This window comes from Hyperolius riggenbachi, chromosome 2 (assembly GCF_040937935.1).
Source record: "Hyperolius riggenbachi isolate aHypRig1 chromosome 2, aHypRig1.pri, whole genome shotgun sequence".
Lineage (NCBI taxonomy): Eukaryota > Metazoa > Chordata > Amphibia > Anura > Hyperoliidae > Hyperolius > Hyperolius riggenbachi.
The window spans coordinates 141880322-141903244 of NC_090647.1; the positions used below are offsets into that span (position 1 = coordinate 141880322).

Here is a 22923-nt window from a genome sequence, read left to right on the forward strand (position 1 = left end):
TTACAGCAGCGCTTCCTGCGCGGCTGCTGTAAGGAGGGAAGGAGGTGGGGTAGCGGCTTTCTGTAGCGGCGATACGCATCACCGTTACTATGGGAACCGCTGTCCCGGCTCCCTTGGACTCCTTACAGCAGCCGTGCAGGAAGCGCTGCTGTAATACGACATGCTGCGAAGAGGAGAGCCGCGGCTGGAGGAATATAAGGAAGGAAGCGGCCGCCCGCTCATAAGGTAACAGGAGCGGCGGCCGCGGGGGGAGAGGGAGAAGCCGCGGCCCCCCAGAAATCTGCCCAAGGACCAGGTTGGGGACCCATGTACCATATGATATATTTAACTGACATTTTTTTATCGTAACAACCAATGATTTATACAGGAAAATCCTAACGATTAATAATGTTACCCCAACTTTTGCATTCCACTCTATCTGTGAGAAGGGGAGAAGCTCTGAGTCTCTTTAAGAAAATGTGGCACTTCTATCTGTGACCAATAAAGAATAGATTTATCTGACGATTAGCAGGATATATAGATGCAGTGTTTTTTCTGCTGGTGTTTATTTTTTAGGGCCTTGTTACTTTTGCACGGGTTTGCTTTTATTCATTTGAAGTAATTCATGACTGTACAGGTTTGATGTCATAAAGCATGTTACAAGTAAAAATGACTATTTTTTGACTTACTGAATTTTTCCAGGAAAGGAACGCGAATTGTGCTCTGGACAGAAGATCAGGAGATGGAGCTTCAGCGACTTTTTGAAGAATTTCAAGAAACTGATGGTAAATTCAATATTTGTTGGTTTGAAGGTGAATTCGAATGGACTAAATTACTCTTTATGTTCCTCTGTGCTTAGCATTTTTTTTAACTTTTTGTCTCTGATCTGCTCCTTCTGTTGTGTGATCTCTAATATAAAATAAGTTGAATATTCAAAAGGGAAGAGCAGAGCCAAGTCAGGCTGTCTATGGTAAGTTTGCATATCTAGAAACTCAAGTGCAGAGGTTCCTGAGCGATGCCAGAAGCAACAAGTGAGTTTCATTGTCCAGTATATCCCAAAACCTGATGCTTTGTTAGGAGTCTGAGCTCCATTTATTTACACAAAATGTCTTATGTGCTTAAATGAGAAAAACTGGGATATGGGAGAACAGAAGGCTTCACTCATCCAAAAGGCTTTTTTGTAGGTGCAAAATTCACAATTCCATAGTAAAGATATAAAACATTACTTTTAATATCATGGAATAAATTGTCTGAAAAAAAGTCTGTTCTCGCATCTGAGGACGACAGACCTAATGCATAGATGGAGGGGGCTACCTGTGCCAAGCGCTAGCTGGCTGGTGAAAGGAAACAGCTGACCACAGGGAATTCACTGCAGCTGCACATGAAAGAGAGGCCATATAAATGTAAGCATGCATAGCTCTACAAATAAGACCCCCCCCCCCCCCCCAAAGTTTTTTTTTTTTTTTTTCAGCCAGTCCTCTTAAGCATTATTAGATTACCTGAAACGCCGCTATCCCGGGGCAAGACAAGGCTTTAATCGCCCCAAAATGCCCGGTGCAAATTGCGGGGCTCCTTCCTGTTGGAGGCAGAGCTTTGAGCTGCAGCTCTGCCTCCATCCTCATCAATCTCCTGCAGATCTCCGCCTCCTCCCGCTCCTCTCAGTCTTTTTTTCACTGAGAGGGGCAGGAGGAGGCGGAGAGCCGCAGGAGATTGACACGAATGGAGACAGAGCTGCAGCTCAAAGCTCTGCCTCCCCAGGCAGCAAAATCCACGACTTTGAAAGTCGTGGATATTTGCCCCGGTATTTGGGGGTGAAAAAAAGCCTCGTTTTGCCACGGAATAGCAGCGTTTCAGCTAATCGATTAATGCTTAATAAGAATGGCTGAAAAAAGGGGCATTTTAGGAGGCTTTAGACTCTTTAACATGTGCATAAATCACTAATAAAGGTTATGTAAATATTATAGTTACCAAATATGTACAAAATAAAACCCGTTTGGAGTCAAGGCTAGTTCACACCTAAAATCGCTAAGCAAACTCTGAACGCTTTTTGTAGTGATTTGCAGTAGCGATTCCCAGCATTTGCCTATTGAATTTTTATTTATGGCTAGCAATTTTGCATCATTTACATTTAGCGATTTTGTTGTTCTTGTGGCAAAACAGGAAGTACACTTTGACCGAGTGCATTTCTCTGTTTTCCGTCTGTCCTATACAAGAGTTCAGGTCCACTTTAATGGAATTGTCAGTGTATGGACAATGTAGCACACACAATTTGTCACGTGCGGCTTGATTCATTTAGCTGCGCAAGTTAAGTCACCATTGCGAGTTAAACACAGCGCACACTATGCGTGGTAGTGCTGCATAGCGTGTGATCCTAAATTATGCGCGCTCCTTACTAAGATACAGCTGGTTCTGTAGTCTGCTGTGAGCTGTGAAGAATCCCGACCACGATACTTCGTATCTTGTTGCAAGTGAAAGGAGCAGCTGTAATTTAGTAAGGAGCACCCGTAATTTAAGATCGCACACTAATAATCCGAACATTTGTATACTATGCAGCACTACCGCTTGTAGTGTGCATGCACTGTATTAAACTCGCACTGGTGACTTTTAAAGGGATACTGTAGGGGGGTCGGGGGAAAATGAGCTGAACTTACCCGGGGCTTCTAATGGTCCCCCGCAGACATCCTGTGTTGGCGCAGCCACTCCCCAATGCTCCGGCCCCGCCTCCGGTTCACTTCTGGAATTTCTGACTTTAAAGTCAGAAAACCACTGCGCCTGCGTTGCCGTGTCCTCGCTCCCGCTGATGTCACCAGGAGTGTACAGCGCAGACACAGACCATACTGGGTCTGCGCTGTGCGCTCTTGATGACATCAGCGGGATCGAGGACACGGCAACGCAGGCGCAGTGGTTTTCTGACTTTAAAGTCAGAAATTCCAGAAGTGAACTGGAGGCGGGGCCGGAGCGTCGGTGAGCGGCTGCGCGGGCACAGGATGTCTGCGGGGGACCATTAGAAGCCCCGGGTAAGTTCAGCTCATTTTCCCCCGACCCCCCCTCCAGTATCCCTTTAACTTGCACTGAGTCAAGGTCATGACCTCAATCTGCAGATATCTAAAGAAAACAAAACCTGACATGCTCCATAAAGCTGCTACATTAAAAAAAATGCTAGATCAGTTTAGCAGATTGTAGTGGTTTAAACTAAAATTGCTGGACAGGAGTCTTGAGTAAATTGTTTTACTGTAATGTGTTGAGGTGGTGATTTGCTGGCTCTTTGGTACAGGTCAAGTTCTGCAAACTCTTTTCTTTATGTATTGGGTTACTAATCTTTTTATCTTGGCTGAGTTTATACTCTTTAGCGATGCTTAATATGTCAGCGCTATATAAATACTTAAATAATAAATACTGGTATATTTTTATTTTTCTTAAAAAGGTATTATTAAAAGTGTGTGATGCTTTCTGGTGTTCCACATTCCAGTTTTCCTATTTTAAGCAATTATTGTGGATTGAAGAAGTCTGATTTTGGTTTTTTTTTTTATTTATATGTGCCTAAAATGTATGTGCAGTTAGTAGATAGATTTTTTTTTTTTTTTTTTTTTAAGACTGACATTTCCACTTAATATTTTGTATTTGCAGATATCCTGGGCAATATCATGAAGAACATAACGGCAAAACGCTCCAAAGCTAGAATTATAGAAAAGCTTATAAGCATGGGCCTAGTGTCTGAGCGCAAAGAACTCTATAAGAAGAGGAAGAAGGCCAAATCTGCTGGCATAGTATGTCTGGCCTTGTGGGGCTCATCCTTATTCTCATGGTTTGCAAACAGTTCTCAAATATCAATGCCGTTTGTTATAAAAAAAATTAACATAAATTCATAAATGTCTAAATACCTTCCCAACCTTTTTAACCATGTGTGGGGGTGATATACTAATTAAACTGGAGTTTTGCTCTACTTTTTGCTTGGGACGTTTATGAGAACTTTTTTTAAGGCTTTATTTTAAAATGCATTCTGTTACAGATAAAATGTATCCTTATACTAGTTGATATTTTTATGATAACCTTGACATTAGATTTTAAAAATCAAATAACTTGAAAATATATCTGGAATGAAGGGATGTCCAATCATTGTTCCTTCATATCATCAATTGGACTTCACTTGGGAAAAAAATATTGTGATCAAGCAGGCAGAAGCGGAAACAGTAAATTCGGGCGCCTGAGGCTAGTGGACAAATCGGGCGCCGCCATTCACTCCTATAATAAATATCGTTTAATGGGCGCCCGATAGGAAAAAAGGGCGCCGGTGAAAAATAACGTTTTAAAAGCGGCGCCCGGAGACTTAATGTTTTATTACTGCTTCTCATGATTACACATTATTTAATGATTTATACATTTTTAAATATTATTTTTAAACGAAAAACAGTACAATATTTTTTTTCAAACATTATTTTTAAACGAAAAACAGTACATTTTTTTTTACATTATTTTTAAACGAAAAAACCAACAGGGGGGTCTTAGGTTTAGGCACCAACAGGGGGGTCTTAGGTTTAGGCACCAACAGGGGGGTCTTAGGTTTAGGCACCAACAGGGGGGTCTTAGGTTTAGGCACCAACAGGGGGGTCTTAGGTTTAGGCACCAACAGGGGGGTCTTAGGTTTAGGCACCAACAGGGGGGTCTTAGGTTTAGGCACCAACAGGGGGGTCTTAGGTTTAGGCACCAACAGGGGGGTCTTAGGTTTAGGCACCAACAGGGGGGTCTTAGGTTTAGGCACTAACAGGGGGGTCTAGGGGTTAGGGGTAGGTACAGGGAGGGTTACTTAGGCACCAACAGGGGGGGTCTTAGGTTTAGGCATCAACAGGGGGGTCTAGGGGTTAGGGGTAGGTACAGGGAGGGTTACTTAGTAAAAAAAAATTTTTTAACGTTATTATACGTTTCAGTATTTAAACGAAACATTAACGTTTTTACAATTGCCGATTTCATGCACATTATTTAATGATTTATAACTTTAAAAAACATTAATTTTAAGCGAAATACAGTACAATACATTTTTGAACGTTATCCATGCTTATCGTTAAAAACCCGGCGCCCTTTTTTCCCAGCGCCCCTTTTTAACGTACGCGGCAGAAGCATAGGGGTATCGTGGGTGGCAGCAACATGCAATTGGCAATGGTGGTATAACTAAATCTGAATCTGCAGTAATACTGAGTGGTGAACATTACATGGGTAAACTATTACACAAGCAAACTATTGATATTGGGTAGATATTGTTTTTGTGATCTGAAAGTATATGGCCACCTTCACCCTTTCTGTTCTGTACCCCTGCACCAGGTACTAACTTTTGACTTTGTACCAATGTATAGAGATCACTGCATAAAAGCCTTAAAGCTCTAAAACTTCACTTTAAATAAATACCATTAAAATGGCAACTAGGGCTATTAACAGATCTGCTATATTTACTCATAAGAATTTTTGTATGTCTGTGGAGCAGGACAGTGTAAACACTCCACAGTATGCCTCTGTGAGCCAGAGGAATAATGCTGGGTACACACCAGGGCTGTGGAGTCGGAGTTTGAATCGGAGTCGGGGCAATTTGGAGTTGGAGTCGTTGATTTCATAAACTGAGGAGTGGGAGGCGGAGTCGGATGATTTTTGTACAAAATCCACAGCCCTGTTAAGTATTAGACTAAGGCGTCAGAGTCTGAGCAATTTTGGTTACCCGGAGTTGGAGTCGTGGTTTCATAAACCGAGGAGTCGAACATTTTTGTACTGACTCCACAGCCCTGGTACACACAATGCCATTTTCCCATCAGATCGATTTTTCGATTAAAAAAAACAATCCTGTTATTGGTTGGGAGCCGATCAGACATGTTGGAAATAATCTGTGCGATCCCGTCAATTGGACTGGAACTGCAACTGCATTGTGTGTACCCAGCATTTAAGCGAATTGCTCAAATAGGGAACAATAAAGTGCTTAGAGGAAACCTGAGGCATACCTATGAATGTGCTGCCGGGAGATGTGGGCGCAGGATACAGCTGATATACGGCTCACCCTGCTTCTGCACAAGTCTCAGCAGCGTTAATTACTATTTCCCCTCCAGGCCGCCATGGATAGCGGGGAATGATGTAATTCGGCTTCCAGCTATTGATGGCGACCAAATGACTGCATTTTAAAAGTAATTTGAGCTCTGTTTTTTCTTTGATGGCCCCCAAGTTACTCAGTGAGCGCAGCAATAGCCGTAGTTCCTATTAAGATCTATGGAGGCACCCACTGCGCCTAAATCTCTTGTGCGGTTTTAACAGTGCTTGAACCTGAGATGTACCTGGAACTTCCTCCGGCCCCCTTTATGCTGATCGGTCTCATCCAGTCGAGGCGTAGTGTGCATGCCCGGCCATCCCCCCTCGTGTTCCTGTCACTGGAAATCGGCGACGGGGGAACGTGTGCGCATAGTCTGCACCTGCACCGACTGACAGAATTGCCGGGACCAATAGCGAGGCATCCAGGTGGTGGAGGAGGATGTCGACGGTCCAATCAGCCTGAAGGGGGCTGGAGGAAGACCCAGGTATATATACAATTCTTCCTTTAACTCATCTTAGGTACACCTTCAAGAAGACCTGTAATGAGAAAAACCGCCCCTGGGGGATACTCGCCTCAGGTGGGGGAAGCCTCCGGATCCTATTGAGGCTTCCCCCGTCCTTCTCGGTCCCATGGTGGCAGGGAAAATCCTCCCGGAACGGTGGGATGTAAATATTTATCTTCCGGGCTCCAGCGCAGGCGCAGTATTGGCTCTCCGCCTCGGAGATAGGCGGAAATAGCTGATCGCTGTTGGGCCGCTCTACTGCACAGGCGCAAGTCTCCTGCGCAGTAGAGCGGACCCGATGGAGATCGGCTATTTTCGCCCATCTCCGTGTGGAAAGCCGCAACTGGTAAATAAAAGCCGAAAGGTAAATAAATCAGCACTCCCTCAGTCTTGTCGAGGGAGGATCCAGGACACTTAAGGGGAGCCAGCGCTGGACTAGCTACAGCGGAGGGGGAAGGCTCATTGGGACCATGAGGCTTCCCCCTACCGAGGTGAGTACCCCCCAGGGGACTTTTTTTGTTACAGGTTCTCTTTAAAGTGCTAGTATATTGACCTGCTCCACATTGTTACAAAGGCATTGGAAATATAGGGCATATTTGAATAGCTGTAGTAACTATTTTAATCGTATTTATTAAGATTTGGTTTTAGACCTGTAGGGCTTTTATCTTGTGATTAAAGGGAAGATCCGCGCATCTAAAAAAAACTAAAAAAAAAAAAAACTGCACTCACCTGGGGCTTCTTCCAGCTCCTGGCAGTCGATCGGTGCCCTCGGCGCAGATCCTCTCCCTCCGGGCGTCCAGCGGTGAAGAAGCCGACCTCGCCAGGTCTGCTTCCAGGATGGCGTCATGTGCGTTCCACGGTGCGGGTCACGTGATGTACGTGACGTCATCGGGTCTCTACTGTGCAGGCGCAGTAGTTCTGCGCCTGCGCAGTAGAAACCCGATGACGTCTCTACACCACGTGACCCCCCGCCGTGGATTGCACGGAAGCTGACCTGGCGAGGTCGGCTTCTTCACCGCTGGACGCCGGGAGGGAGAGGAGCTGCTACGAGGGCACCGATCGACTGCCAGGAGCTGGAAGAAGCCCCAGGTGAGTGCAGTTTGTTTTTTTTAGTACCGTGAACCTTCCCTTTAAGTCTATTTGCATAAAGATGTATGAAGATCACTGCATGAGGCACCAATTTCCGTGCAAAGTGCTGATTGTTAGAGCTAGAGGAGTTTAGAACTTGTGGCCAAAAGTGTTCTGGTGAGGATCAAATTCCACTAAAGCAAATAATGACCAAAGTGACAACAATGTATATTTTCACTTGCTAAGGTGTGAATAGAAAGGGATATGACTAGGAAATGGAGAAGAGCGTTGTAGGCTTGGATCTATACACTATCCCTTATGCAGGAGGGTAAAACATTATCAGAGATATCATCTTTGACAGCAATCATTCCTTTAGGCATTGTAGCACATTGTTCTTGTTGCTCATAGACTGTAGGCTTATAGGTTATAGTTAAGCTTTTTCTTGCGTTTAGTCTGAGGAAGAGTTCCTTCGTGATCTAGGAGTGGATTCAAGAGACATTGATGCTGATGAGGAAGAAGAGGAGGATGAGGATGAAAGTGAAGTAGAGGAGGAGAAGTCAAAGGTTGGCAAAACTCGCCCTGTAACAGGAATGTCAAACAAGAGAAGTGAAACCTTTGTAGATCAGAAAATACAAAGTATTGTACAGAGTTTACACAAGGAAGGTAAGTGAATCTGAAGCCTTCTATATTGAGTACATATACAGTAGTACTAGCCCTAATAATATATTGTCCCTTATCTGTGCAAATTAGTTTGTCAAGCAGCTGGTAAAATTAGTCTGGTTTTGTGAATTGTAAATAGAAGGCAAAAGGCTATTCTCGGTCAGGGAAAAAGGCAGATGATAAAGTTTTAGTGCTGGGAAGTTCAGTCATTACGTCTGTTTGTTATACAGGTCAACTAGGTAGATTTGGCAGAAGACTGTAAAAATTGAGTCATTAAACTGAAAATAAAAAATATGATACTCCGTTTTGTTATCGGTGTTCTATTTATCATTAGTGCTAGACCTACAATAAATTATCTCATAAGTTTAGTTTCACTTCAGCTTTGCTTTAACCACAACATGTGCAGAGGAGTGTTTAATATTAGGGTTACACAGGTATTGAACTGTGTCAAATAGATGCAACCTTTATGGCAGCATTCATTTTATCAGTATGATGCATAGATCATCATTATTATGCATACATTTAGTGCTGATTTTTCTTCAGCACATTACAGAATACACTGAATAATATGTGTTACTTAAAGAGAATCTGTATTGTTAAAATCGCACAAAAGTAAACATACCAGTGCGTTAGGGGACATCTCCTATTACCCTCTGTCACAATTTCGCTGCTCCCCGCCGCATTAAAAGTGGTTAAAAACAGTTTTAAAAAGTTTGTTTATAAACAAACAAAATGGCCACCAAAACAGGAAGTAGATTGATGTACAGTATGTCCACACATAGAAAATACATCCATACACAAGCAGGCTGTATACAGCCTTCCTTTTTAATCTCAAGAGATCATTTGTGTGTTTCTTTCCCCCTGTTCTCATGCACTGAAGTGTCAGGCTGTTTCTTCCTGCAGAGTGCAGACAGCTCTGCCTGTATGTAATTCCTCAGTATGTGAAAGCCCAGCCAGCTCAGAGGAGGATTTATCCAGCTTGCAGAAGATAATAGAGCAGAGAGAAGCTGCACTAATCTAAACAGGCAGTGTGCAGAGAGGGGCCTGGAGGGGGGAGATGCATCACAGAACCACAACACTGAAGAACTTGGCAGCCTTCCAGACACAGGCTGACAAGTCTGACAAGAGAGAGATAAGTTGATTTATTACAGAGACTGTGATAGTAGAACGTGCTGCAGTAAGCCAGAGCACATTAGAATAGATTTTGGAACTTGTAGGATGGAAGAAAACCGGATGAAATTTTTGTTACGGAGTCTCTTTAATGTCTCTCAAAAGAGCTCACAATAAAATGTCTCCACCATAGTCACGTTCAAATCCCCCCCTACAATGGTTTAGGAGGTTTTGCAGGTAAACTAGTAAAAGACAAGGGGCCACGTCATTAAAAAGTTATAGCTTTCTGGGGGGTTTTCTGGAGTCTGTGCTTTTTTTTTTTGCTATTAATCCTTTGTGCTGCTTTGAAAAAGTGTGCATGGTGTGTCTAAAAACACATACATTTAAATTCCATGCAAGTGTGATCTCTACCTAACCTGCTATTATAATTTTGGAATGTGGTTGGAAACTCGTGCAAACGTAGAGCACATAGCACTATATCCAGGAGTTCACTTCATCATAAAGCATTATATCTTGTGACTTAGCATGATGTGACACTTTTTTGTTCTTTACTTATCTCGTTATAACATTTGTCTTCTACTCTTTAGATTTGTCTGGTCCATTGGTGTGGCTTCAGAACTGTTTAAACAGGACAGCCGATGATAGAGAGGAGGATGGTGAGTGGCTAAATAAAGTGGTTTGATTCAGCAATGCGTGAAACATTTATAGACAATATAGTAACCGACAGTCAGCCAATGTTTCGGGATGTGCAGGTCCCTTCTTCATGGCAAAACAAGTCTGTCAGCATCATGACAAGCAGTAGTGAGACCACGCGGCATCTGCCGCTGCACTCGCTAACAAGTGATTTGCTCCGCCTGGTGGCTGTAACACTCTGATAAAAGAAATCTGCGTTTGCCCTGACATTTCATATGTATTTAATGTGCCTTGCATGGAAAAATATAACATGAATAGCTGTTACCAGTGCATATACGACTGTACTATAGTGACTTAAGACCAACATGCCTAGTCATTGCACAGTTGCTCCAATGCTGATGCCTCTTCACAATATTTAAACGACTATTCCTATGTTTCCCAATTCCTGTCCAATGTGGGTATTTTTACAGGCCTCAATTATTGGCAAAGTGGTCAAGGGAAGCAGGGTGCCCTGAGTTTAGGGGATGCCAGCCACGCTTATGCATTTAGGCTCTGCATTCTACTTGGGATAAAAATTGGTTGCAGAATGTGGATACATGGTGGGTGCTATTGTACAGATACACTTTTATTGTCCTTGTCTTTCCAGAAAGGTGGGGCATCCCTGACTTGATCAAAATTATGCAGGAGAACAGAGGCGCCAAAAGGATAAAAGGAAGCTAAATGAGCTTAAAAACCAAATTCTTGGTAAATAGAGGAGGCAGTGGTGGACTTACCTCCTCCAAGTAGACACACAACGACTGTAGTAAAGACAGTCAATATATTTTATTTATGAACTCCAAATATGCAACGCGTTTCTCAGGTTTGATCCCGCTTCATCAGGCAATAACAACGGAGCAATAGCATATGTGGTCAGTAGAAGAGCCAGGCACCTGTTCACAGGTGCCTGGCTCTTCTACTGACCACATATGCTATTGCTCCGTTGTTATTGCCTGATGAAGCGGGATCAAACCTGAGAAACGCGTTGCATATTTGGAGTTCATAAATAAAATATATTGACTGTCTTTACTACAGTCGTTGTGTGTCTACTTGGAAGAGGTAAGTCCACCACTGCCTCCTCTATTTACCAAGAATTTGGTTTTTAAGCTCATTTAGCTTCCTTTTATCCTTTTGGCGCCTCTGTTCTCCTGCATAATATTGAGTCCACTCTGGGTGGAGGGTTGAACCCCCTTTTTCTCATCTACAGAGAGCGACTTCTTATTCCTGAGTGGGGTCAGAAAAATCTCCCCACCTGCCTTTACAGTGGTTGCCTAATGGTAACCCTGGTTTGTGAGTATTAATATTTACTCTATCTAGTAACCATTTACCAGTACATATTACACTATTGGGGCTCTTGGTGTTTCTTGTTTTTATCTGTCTTGATCAAAGTTCAGCTTGAACCATAACCAATAATGCATTTATAAACTTTGATTTATTTTGCTTCCCTGGACAGATCTGACAGCTCCCTGGATGTCTGTTTTGCATGTATATTTTACCAGCTGTTCCTGAGGAGTATTTTATCAAGCAACTTTGAAATTAACAATGTGCCACTTTCTTCTAGGGTCCTCTCAGTCAATTCCTATAGTACCCTTAACTGAGGACAATGAGGATGCTATGGAAAACAAAACTTTCCAAAAGCTGTTAAAGAAAATTGGAATCCGTCCACCAGCCAACGAGCAGGTAATGGTTCTAGTTTCTGTTTTATGGATTATGTAGGTAGAAAAAAAAAAAACAGTTTTATGGATGAATGTGTTAACCTGATGTGTACCTCCTTCATGACCATGCGGGTCTGGCTCCTTTAAGTTGAAACTAAATCCAAAATCTGGTGATGTAAGCAGTATATTATGAAGCTGTTGCACTGCATTCAACATGAAATAATTTACTGTCCAATAAACTTCTTCCAGGAATCATTTTGGCGCATTCCAGAGAAGTTGAGTCCTGAAAAGCTTCGCAAGGCAGCCGGTTCTCTGGTTCCCGCACCACATGAGGAGACCATCGATGCTCCAGCAGATGACAGTGACCAGGCTTCAGGCCTAGAGCAGAGAGCTGAAGCCCTGCGTGCCCTCTTACTTGCCCGAAAAAAGAAAAACACAGGCACTGCACAGAATGGTAACTAGATTAAAATGGCACCTGTAGTCACCCTGCTTGCATGTCTTTTTTGGGTTATAATCAAGGGTATTTACATGTAAAGTTTAACAAACGGGGAAGAATGCACACGTATGTGTCTTAGTTAGGGAGAAATCTCCTCGCTCCATGATGGGGAGTCTACTTCTTCCTCCTCCCTGCTGTGCTATTCAAAAAAAGACAATAAGAACTTCCATCCACTTCCTGTTTAGATAAGCTGATTGCAGAAATGATTAAATCTTTTTCACTATATCCACAATTGAAATGAAAGTTTTGTGTGGTGTTGGGCTTTCAAGTTGCACAGCTCCAAAAGGCATTCAGCCTGTGTAGTCAAAGAGAAGAATATAGGGACCCACTTAAAAGACTCAGAGCCAAGTAAATATAATAGATTTATACATACCTGGGGCTTCCTCCAGCCCCATCCGCATGGATCGCTCCCACGCCACCATCCTCTGCCTTCTCTATCTCCTGTACCGGGTCTCATAACTTCGGCCAGTTTAACACATGCGCAGGGACTCTCTCCGTCTCGCCAGCCCCTGCCTTACGCATGCGCCTGCACAGTACAGAAGGAGTGTGCTGCGCTTGCATCAACTGGCCCCGAATCGCCAAAGCAACAAGACCCGGTATTGGTGATGGAGAAGGCGGAGGATGGCAGCGTGGGAACGAGCCATGCGGATGGAGCTGGAGAAAGCCCCAGGTATGTATAAATCTATTATTTTACTCGGCTCTGAGTCTCTTTAAGCAGCGTTAGAAATGTGAGCTTTCCTTGGGTCTCTTTCACATGGGAAGTTCAACAATACATATTTGTCGGAATCGCAAGAGTGCCATTTGTGTGCAGACGTGATTCTGTGGGGGACCAGCCCTTTAACACTGGTACTGAGTGCTGGCTAACGAACGGCCGATACAAGGGAGCAGTTGACAGGCAGTGAATTCCCCACCTTCACTCTCCTGTATGAAAGAGCCCTTATTGCTACAATTCTGTAGCAGTAGTAACACAATACAGCCAATTTCCATTGCAAGCCAAAGAAATATTTGATTTTTGTTTTTTGTTTTAAACTTTCTATCCTAACTGTTGTATTGCATCTTGCTACCAGAAACTGAGCAAAGGGCACCCAGTCCATCTGAGGATCCTGAAAAAGCACCTAAAAGGTATTTGGGCATTTAAGATGACTATACTTTCATGGACAAATATTAGCGAATGGCACAAGTACTGGTTTCCACAAAGTTTTTTCCTTCAGTCTTTATGATTGCAATTTGCATATACTCCAGGATTATTATAATTTCGTATTTATATACTGCTGACATCTTGCGCAGGGTTTTGCAGAGTACATAATCTTGTCACTTACTGTGCTTCCTAGGGATTAACAATCTAATCCCAGTCATAGTCAAATGTCCATTGTAGCCTAGGGCAAATTTATGGGGAAACAAATTAAGTTATCTGCATGTTTTGAGGATGTGAGCGCAAACTGGAGTGCCCGGAGGAAATCCACACAGACGCAGAGAACAAACAAATTCCATGCAGATAGTGCCCTGGCTGGGATTCAAACCAGGAACTCTGCAATGCGAGAGTGTTCTTCACTACGCCACCATGCAGAATTTTATGAAGAGTAATCAGATGAATTGCAAAGTCCCTTTATTGCCATGAAAATGAACCGAATCCAAAGGACCTTCTGAGATCATTTCAGTAATGTTCTCATTAACACAGGTAAGAGTGTTGACGAGTACAAGGATTGAGATCATTCTCTTATGCTGACTGAAATACTATGGCAAACTGGATGTTTGAAAAGGAGGGTGATGCTTGAAATCATTGTTCTTCCATTGTTAACCATGGTTGCCTGTAAGGAAACACTTGCAGTCATCATTGCATTGCATAAAAAGGTCTTCACAGGCAAAGATATTTCTGCTACAGTATTAAGATTTCACCTAAATCAGCCATTTTTCGGACCATTAAAAACTTCAAGGAGAGTGGTTGTCGTTGTGAATAGAGGATCAAGGCACCCAGGTAAGTCTAGCAAGCACCAGGACCGTGACCTAAAGATTATTCAACTGTGGGATAGGGGTGCCACTAGTACAGAGTTTGCTCAGGAATGACAGCAGGCAGATGTGAGTGCATCTGTACGCACAGTGAGGCGAAGACTTTGAGGATGGCCTGGTGTCTAGAAGCAAAGAAGCCACTTCTCTCTGAGAAAAAACATCAGGACTGGCTGATATTCTGCAAAAAGAGATTGGACTGCTAAGAACTGGGGTAAAGTAATTTTCTCTGATCAAACCCGTTTTCCAAATATTTGGGGCATCTGGCAAAATTATTGGCCGGAGGAGAAAAGATGTGTGCTACCCTCAGTCCTGTCTCATGCCAACAGTAAAGCATTTTGAGACCATTCATGTGTGGGGCTGTGTCTCATCCAAGCGAGTGGGCTCATTCACAATTTTGCATAAAAACACAGGCATGAATAAAGTATGCTACCAAAACATCTTCCAACAGCAACTTCTTCCAACCATCCAAGAACAGTTCGGTGTAGAACAATGTATTTTGCATCATGATTGAACGCTGTGCCATAAGGCCGAAGTGATAACTAAATGGCTCAGAGAACAAAATATTGACATTTTGGGTCCATGGCCAGAAAACGCCCCAGAACTTACTCCTAATGAGAACTTGTAGTCAATCCTCAAGAGCTGGGTGGACAAACGAAAACCCACAAATTTTGACAAACTCAAAGCATTGATTATGAAAGAATGGGTTGCCATTAGTCAGGGTTTGAGCCAGAAGTTGAGTGACAGCATGCCAGGACGATTTGGAGAGGTCTTAAGAAGGGTCATCACTCCAAAGATTGACTTTTTGTATAAACTTGATGTCAATAGAAACATTTGAAATGCATGCAAAGCTTGTAATTATACTTCAATACACCTCAGAAACAACTGACAAAAATCTAAAAATACTGAAGCAGCAAACTTGGTAAAAAAGAAAACAGTATTTGTGCCATTCTCAAAACTTTTGGCCAGGACTGTACACTATAATTTACTTAGTTATGTGTGATACCTTGTTAAAATTGCTTTTCTCCTGTAGAATAAAAGTTAAAAAGAAGAGGCGGCCAGTGGACAGTGATGATGAAGAGCAAGCAGAAGTGGATGAAGGTTTTTGTTACTTACTGACATTAACAGATGTTTTTTGATTCTCAAATGATCAGTACACTGGGCAGTTTTCACTGCTGATAGCTTTGTTTACTGTTTTATATTATTTGTAGCTTTTGGTTCATTAAAGGGGAACTGAAGAGAGAGGTATATGGAGGCTGCCATGTTTATTTCCTTTTAAGCAATACCAGTTGCCTGGCAGCCCTGTTGATCCTCTGCCTCTAATACTATTAGCCATAGCCCCTGAACAAGCATGCAGCAGATCATGTGTTTCAGACTTTAAAGTCAGATCTGACAAGACTAGCTGCATGCTTGTTTCTGGTGTTATTCAGATACTACTGCAGAGAAATAGACCAGCAGGGCTGCCAGGCAACTGGTATTGATTAAAAGGAAATAAATATGGCAGCCTCTGTATACCTCTTACTTCAGTTCCCCCTTTAAAGGGAAGGTTCAGGGAGGGGATTAAAAAAAATAAAAATAAATTTCCACTTACCGGGGGCTTCCTCCAGCCCGTGGCAGGCAGGAGGTGCCCTCGCCGCCGCTCCGCAGGCTCCCGGTGGTCTCCGGTGCCCGACCAGGCCAGCGGCCAGGTCGGGCTCTTCTGCGCTCCATTTCCTGGCACTTCTGCGTCCCACGCCGGCGCGCTGACGTCATTGGACGTCCCCGGCGGACGTCCGCTGACGTCAGCGCGCCGGCGTGGGACGCAGAAGTGCCAGGAAATGGAGCGCAGAAGAGCCCGACCTGGCCGCCGGCCTGGCCAGGTCGGGTCGGGCACCGGAGACCACCGGGAGCCTGCGGAGGGGCGGCGAGGGCACCTCCTGCCTGCCACGGGCTGGAGGAAGCCCCAGGTAAGTGGAAATTACTTAATAAACTTCCCTTTAAACAAAACTAATGGAATAATCTTGCAAAAAGTAATTGCGTATAGTGCAAACAAGTTGGTAAAAGCACCAGATGTAGGCAGGAGAGTGGTCAGTACTGGTGGTGCTTGCCATGATCACATGCTGCTCACTGTGCCCTTAAAGGGACTCGGAACTGACAAATTAAAAAGATTTTATACATACTTGGGGCTTCCTCCAGCCCTATCTGCTCCGATCCATCCCACGCCGCTGCCGCCCTCTGCTGCCTGCAGCTTTGGGAACCTGGTCCCGTCACTGACATCCGTTGCGGCCAGCTACGCAGGAGAAGTGCAAAGGCACTAACTTTGCTTGAACTGTTGTATTTTGATGCCCTACTGAAGGAATAAAGCGGTGTAAAGGGCACAGAGTGCCTCTATGCTTCTTCTTTGAATAGCTAGTTGGTATCTAGATTGCTGATCCTACGTTTTACGGGATCAGCTGATAGATATCACCTTGTCGCTGCAGTCAGCGTGTCTCTGGCATGGGACATCTCCAGACTTAAAGAGAATCTGTACTCTCAAACTCTTACAATTAAAAGCATACCATTTTATTCATTATGTTCTCCTGGGCCCCTCTTTACTGTTTCTGCAGCTCCCTGCCGCGATCCTCGCCAGTTTTAGGCAGTATTTACAAACAAAAAACATGGCCGCTAACCAGGAAGTGATGTTTGTATATATCTCATGTTACAGTATACTACAAGTTTTTATTACATAATTATCTGCACTCCAGTCTGGAATTCTCACAGTACTCGGCATGAGACAGGCAGCTTCCTTCTCCCTCAGAGAGCTCTGTCTGTGAGTAGTAAACAAAGCACACAGAGCCTGGAGGGGGCGTGCATAACTTCTCCCTATCACAGCAAAGGCAGCACATTCCTCCCTGGCTTGACAAAAAAAAAAAAGATTAGATATATTACAGAGACAGTGCAACTAGAAAAGGCTGCAGTAATCCAGACCACATTAGAACAGGTATAGGAACTTACAGGATACAAGAAATAAGGCTGAAAATTTTTAGTCTCTTGAAAGCAAAGCTGTCCCCCTGTAAAGGGAGCACTCGTGTCCCCGAGTGTTTCCAAGGACGGACGGCCCCATACTGCTTCCCACCCAGTGATCAAACATCCCTATGTGCTAGGTACTCAGAGGATTAAAAAAAGGTATTATATATGACTTTTCCTGCTGCTGGCCAACAATATATTGCACATAGTCTAGACCACATCTCTTCTCGCTTGTTGGGAGCATACTCTCTAAAAATGTGGAAATGAAGATGAACAGTGAAGACTTTCGTGCATGACCCTCACTAACACAATTTCATGACTTTAGCGTTAACAGGCTTCATCTGCTAAAGTTAACCAGTGAAGTAATTGATACTAGGATTGAAGACTTCATGTATGAGAGATGTGTATCTGTAGTTTTGGAAAACAAAGCTACAATTGCTTTTATTATATTGTTTAGTCACCTGAGATACAAAGTGTTTTGTATTTACCCCTGTTCACTTTTCAGGCATTCAGGAACCTGAGCAGACTCCTCACAGCACAACCTCTGAGACAGACACACAAGATAACAGGTAGGGGAAGCAGAAGTCTAGAATGTGATCATTTTACCACACTGTTCTGATGAAAGCCTAATTTTGGCTAGTTTACCTAGGGACCATAAGAAAGTATTCTGACACATTATACAGCTAACATGTGATAGGCCAAGAAAGGTAAATAAAGACACTTTGTGGCCTCATCTAAAGTAGTTGTTGAGAGGAGCACTCAGTATTTAGGATTCTGCAAAAAGGTACTTGGTCATTATTGCTACAAAAGTGGGTTATTAACATGTGTAAGTGGTGTAAGAGGGGATAGCCATGCAATCTTTTAGGCTGGTTTCACACATGGTTCGGTGCAATTTTTCGTGCGGCATTGGAGCCTGCCGAAGGGCAATCATAACACATTTCATGTTTAGATCACCCTGTATCAGAGTGCGTCGATAAAGTGATTTGCATAGCTCTGCTCAGTGATGGGCTTCATGCTGGACAGCAAGTGCATAACTGAATTTTTACTAATTGGTGCATTGACTCAAAAGCATTTGTGCGTCGGGCAGTACCGCTCAGCAATGCACTGCAGAGTCTGGGTCGCTTCTGCACCGTTGGAAGCACTTCTGTTGCGCTGCACCACAGGTAGTGTGGCCAGTCTCAAAGAGACTAATGGCTGCTGTGACGATGGAGTACTGCAACGCGCTACAATTCGGTAAGTGTGAAAAGTGCCTTAAAGGAATATTTCATTCTGGAAAAAAAGCATAAATCACTACTGCGCATGTGCAGAGCGCTTCTGGCCACAAAAGCGCGACCAGGGTGCGCGCAGCTTGGGCTGTGCATGTGCAGTAGCTAGAGACAGGCCAGCTTTGCGGGGGTCACAGCTGCTGGCCGGAGGGAATCAGGACGACATTGTGGGCACAGGATGACTCCAGGGGGCTGCAAGAAGCCCTAGGTAAGTTAAAATCATTTTTTCTCCCCGCACTTAAATATTGGGGACCCAAGGTGAGAATGATATGGAAGCTGACATGTTTGTTTCCTTTTAAATAATGCACTGGCTGTCCTGCTGATCCTTGTCCTCTAATACTTTAAGCTATAGACCCTGAATAAGCATGTAGATCAGATGTTATTCACAAATCTGACAAGATTAGCTGCATGCTTGTTTCAGGTATGTGATTTAGACCCTACTGACCAGAAAGATCAGCAGAGTGCCAGGCAACTGGCATGGTTTAGAGACTCTGAAGTCTCATGAAATTTACATTTTTATTTTAAAAATCACTTTAACATAACTGCCCTAACTAAAACGTTGCATCCCCCGTGGCTGCACGCTAACTACATTCCCCCTGCAAAATCCACGACTTTCTTGGTAGTTGATTTTGCTGCCCCGGGAATTAGAGCTTTCAGCTGCAGCTCTGCCTCCATGCGCTTCTATCTCCCCCGCACCTCTTAGTGAAGGAAGACAGAGAGGAGCGGGCAGAGGCGGCGATCCACGCTGATGGACGCGTGTAGAGGCAGAGCTGCAGCCAAAAGCTCCGCCTATCACGGTAGCGCTCCCTGCAATGTGCCCTGGGAGTTTGGGGGGGATTTAGTTCATCAGCTTGGATCGCTGCCTCCGGGTAAATGTTAAAGAGATTTTTAAAATAAAAACGTGAATTTTATGAGACTTCAGAGTCTCTTAAAAGGGAAATAAATATGGCAGCTTCCATAGGTCTCACACCTTGGGTTCCTTTTTAAACTTCCCTAAGCCAGTACTTAACTATTTATAGTCTGCATGCTGCTAGGATTTTATGAGACATGGCAGGCGATTCAGACTATGCTTTTCAGCCATCGCAATACTATAAAGTTTCTTGCACAGAATGCTTCCAAAGGTATTTTTGCAGTTAGTCTTTCATTTACATGGTTAGATAGTATCCAAATTAAAGACAGTCTTTGACTGTGACGTTTGTTTTGCAAGCTTAGGATGATTCTTTGCAGATGCACCCACTTACCACCTGAGGCAGTCAGCTGACCACATTGTTCGATGTCAGGCATGCAGGAAATATTCAGAGCTACGCATGCTGTACTCCTTGAAATGTATTCATTTGTTTACCCTGGTAAAATGTAGATACCTTTTAGCAGTATTTAGAAGGCATTGCCATGGCTGAGCTGTTGGTTGTAATATTGCATATTTCTGACCAGTTGTTCCAAAAACATACCACAGTGCATTGCAAGGTGGATATCCCTTAACTAGTGGTTACTCACCATTTAGTCTGCTATGGTAATGTCAGCAGTTTCTATTATACATGCACTTAGTTTCTGATATGTCCTGGAGTCAGCTGCTTGGCAGGTTAGTCAGGTGTGCCCATGTGGCACACGGAAGGCAAGAGTGGAGCTACCGGACTATATTTTTCCAGATTCTCTGCATTCCAGTAGTATGGGGTATGTTCAGTAACGTTGCAGTGCGCTGACAGCGTGCATAACGATTAGAGGGCATTACTCAAACTGCATCACTTGCGCTACACACAATGGCCTCGATTCATAAAAGTGCTGTCGGTAAGGTAAAGTCGAGCGGGGAAACACCGCTGTCGGTATTTCCGCCTTCAGGGTGGTAATTCATAAAAATGTAGCTAGATGTGACAGGCGTGCGGAGATATTCCGCTGTAGGCAGGCGTAAGGCTGTCGGGAGACATGCGGAAACAGGAGAAGCAGGCGGAATCCCTCCGTGCGGTGTTCTCTCTGCAGCTGCTTGGGAGGTCTGTCCCATTCACTGCACTGTATTCCGCACGCTTCTCGCCACATCAGAGGTAGCGGTAATACCCGTCCGCATACCGCTACCTCTAATCTTTATGAATTGACTACTTGTTACTTTTGCTATGATAATCACCGCGCAAGGCGGTGATTTATCACTCTGCTCGCGAATGTCGGCTTTTCATGCGGAAAAAGCCTTTATGAATACAGATTTTGCTGTGTGGTCGGTAAAGTGAGCCGTTTTCAGCATTTCCGAATGCGGGAATGCTTTATGAATCGAGGCCAATGTGTGAAATACCAAAAGCGGTAATCTACCAACCTTATTTTTTTCCAAACAGCCCTTACTGAATTGAACCCAATATGTATACGTTGTAGATAACGTATGTTACTAGCTGACTCTGTCAGCATTACACTGATCAGGTCAGTTAATAAAACCTTATACAAGCAGTTGTAAACTTTTGCACATTTTAAAGTTTTAAATGAATAAACCCCCATGTGCCTACGATCCATGTGTCTTTCACAGGAAATAGAAGTGACCAATTACACGACCTTAGCAATGATAACATGCTCTAGATCTGCTCTGAGGCCTGGTGGACACTTGGATTGCAAAACGCAATCACATCACCTAGTGATTCTAATTTTGTGCTGTACATTTTGGGCAATTGTGCTTTATTCTCATTTAAGATAAATAGAATGGCATCACTATCGCCGCCAAAAGGCTTGTTTGCAACTTATACAATTCACAAGTGTTGCGGAGAGAATGGTCCAATAGGCATACATTTGTCACAGTGCTCCTCAAAAGCGCCCGAGTGTGAACCAGCCCTACAGCCTGTATGGATACATGAAAAGCTGCTGCCATCAAAGCTACACACAGAATTTGAAACATTTGCTTCCAGCGATAATCATAACTTACAAAAATGTATTTGATTGCTTTATAATTTACATTGTTACATTTTGGGGTTAGTTTAATAAAGACATTGAAAATTTAACATTTAAAATAAATACCTATAAAATATTTATTTCTCCCAGAGCAATTTATTTTTTCTATTTTGCTGTCACTTACAGTAGGTAGTAAAAAGCTGACAGGTTTTAGACCAGTCTGTGTCCTCGTGGAGGATTCTCAATATTCCCATTCTTTATAAAAGCACTCCCTGGAAAGGATCTGTACAGAGGTCAGCCAGCTTTCCTACTCTTGTGCAAACGTGTTTGGTAGTTGAACTAAGCAATTGGAGTTAAGTGAGTACTTTTGTAAATAAAGAAATGACTGAGAATACCCCATGAGGAGATGGAATAGTCCAAAAGCTGGAAGATCAGTCTGATTTGTACTCGCTACTGTAAGTAACAGTAACCTAGGAAAAAAGTAATTTTAGATGACATTTTATTCTTAGAGAAATTTACATTTTTTTTGTATGTATTTTCCATTGTACACCTTTTCATGATAGTTGTCCTTTAAGCTGAATAGAATCGCCCAATTGGAGCCTTGAAGTAACTCCTTTTCTATTACAGGCCAAGCATAGCCACCAAGAGAAGCCGGCGGCTTGACAGCGATGATGAGGAGCCAGTAACTGGCAGCCAAGGTGGGTTTAGCGCACTGTGGTGTTTATTTCCACTGTATGACAATTGATGATTACATTTCACATGCATTGTTTATGGTTCAGAGGAGGAGACGGTCGGGATTCAGCCAACAAGATCAGCTTCTGATTCAGAACATGAAGATGTTCGGCCGGCCAAAAAGAAGCGTCTCATTATTGAAGATGAGGATGAGGATTAATGCCAGGCGTCCTGCGGTGGCCGTACAGAGCATTTCCTGTGCAGTCTGTGATGGGGATGAGCGGACTTCCTGTACAGCGGGATTCTCACTATCCTGACACTGGCAAGATGGACGTTCTACAGACCCTTTACATTTTATCCACTTGGGGGGGGGGGGCTAAATAAGTGGTTTGAACTAAATATTATAACAGAAGAAAAGTTAAAAATAAATTAAGATTTTAACAATTTTTTGATTGTGATATCGAGTCCTGTTGCAGTGAAGCAATGTTCTTCAGGGTTTTAAAATGAACTGTTGTTTTTTTTTTTCTGAACTAGGTAATGTGTTTAGCATACATAATAAAATTGTGTACAAAGATTGTGCAGCTGCTGATATTTGTTGGGTACTGATCATTTTATCTTATGTTTTGATCAATAATACCATGTACTTGCATTACCAGTTTTGCATTGGTTCTAAAATACAAGCTTATATTTACCAAAGTCTACATGATAAAGCAAGTCAGATCATCGGTTTATTAAGCAGGGACCAGCACAGACTACAGCTTGTTTACCATGAGTATGAATGCAGGGTAACCGCTTATACTGTACATATTGGGGTTGAGGTTCCTGAATTGTATTACTGATCAGGTCCTTGTGTTAAATAATCTCAAACATACTTAAAGTGAAGTACCTAAACCAAACAGAGTTTCACTTACCTGGGGCTTCTACCTGACCCCTGT

At 43.3% G+C, this 22923-nt stretch overlaps 1 protein-coding gene across 4 annotated transcripts in view; it reads left to right on the top strand.

The window, feature by feature from the left end:
• Window positions 1-22534, top strand: part of TIMELESS (timeless circadian regulator) — a 111656-nt gene extending 89122 nt beyond the window's left edge. For all 4 annotated transcript variants that reach the window (XM_068267573.1, XM_068267572.1, XM_068267571.1 and 1 more), the window contains exons 23-33: window positions 682-764; window positions 3607-3746; window positions 8066-8276; window positions 9971-10039; window positions 11614-11732; window positions 11957-12161; window positions 13271-13325; window positions 15241-15308; window positions 17698-17761; window positions 21944-22014; window positions 22096-22534. In XM_068267573.1, coding sequence (XP_068123674.1) covers window positions 682-764; window positions 3607-3746; window positions 8066-8276; window positions 9971-10039; window positions 11614-11732; window positions 11957-12161; window positions 13271-13325; window positions 15241-15308; window positions 17698-17761; window positions 21944-22014; window positions 22096-22208 — 1198 coding nt within the window. In that variant the 3' untranslated portion in view covers window positions 22209-22534. The remainder of the gene's footprint in view (window positions 1-681; window positions 765-3606; window positions 3747-8065; window positions 8277-9970; window positions 10040-11613; window positions 11733-11956; window positions 12162-13270; window positions 13326-15240; window positions 15309-17697; window positions 17762-21943; window positions 22015-22095) is intronic.
• Window positions 22535-22923: the final 389 nt, after the last annotated feature.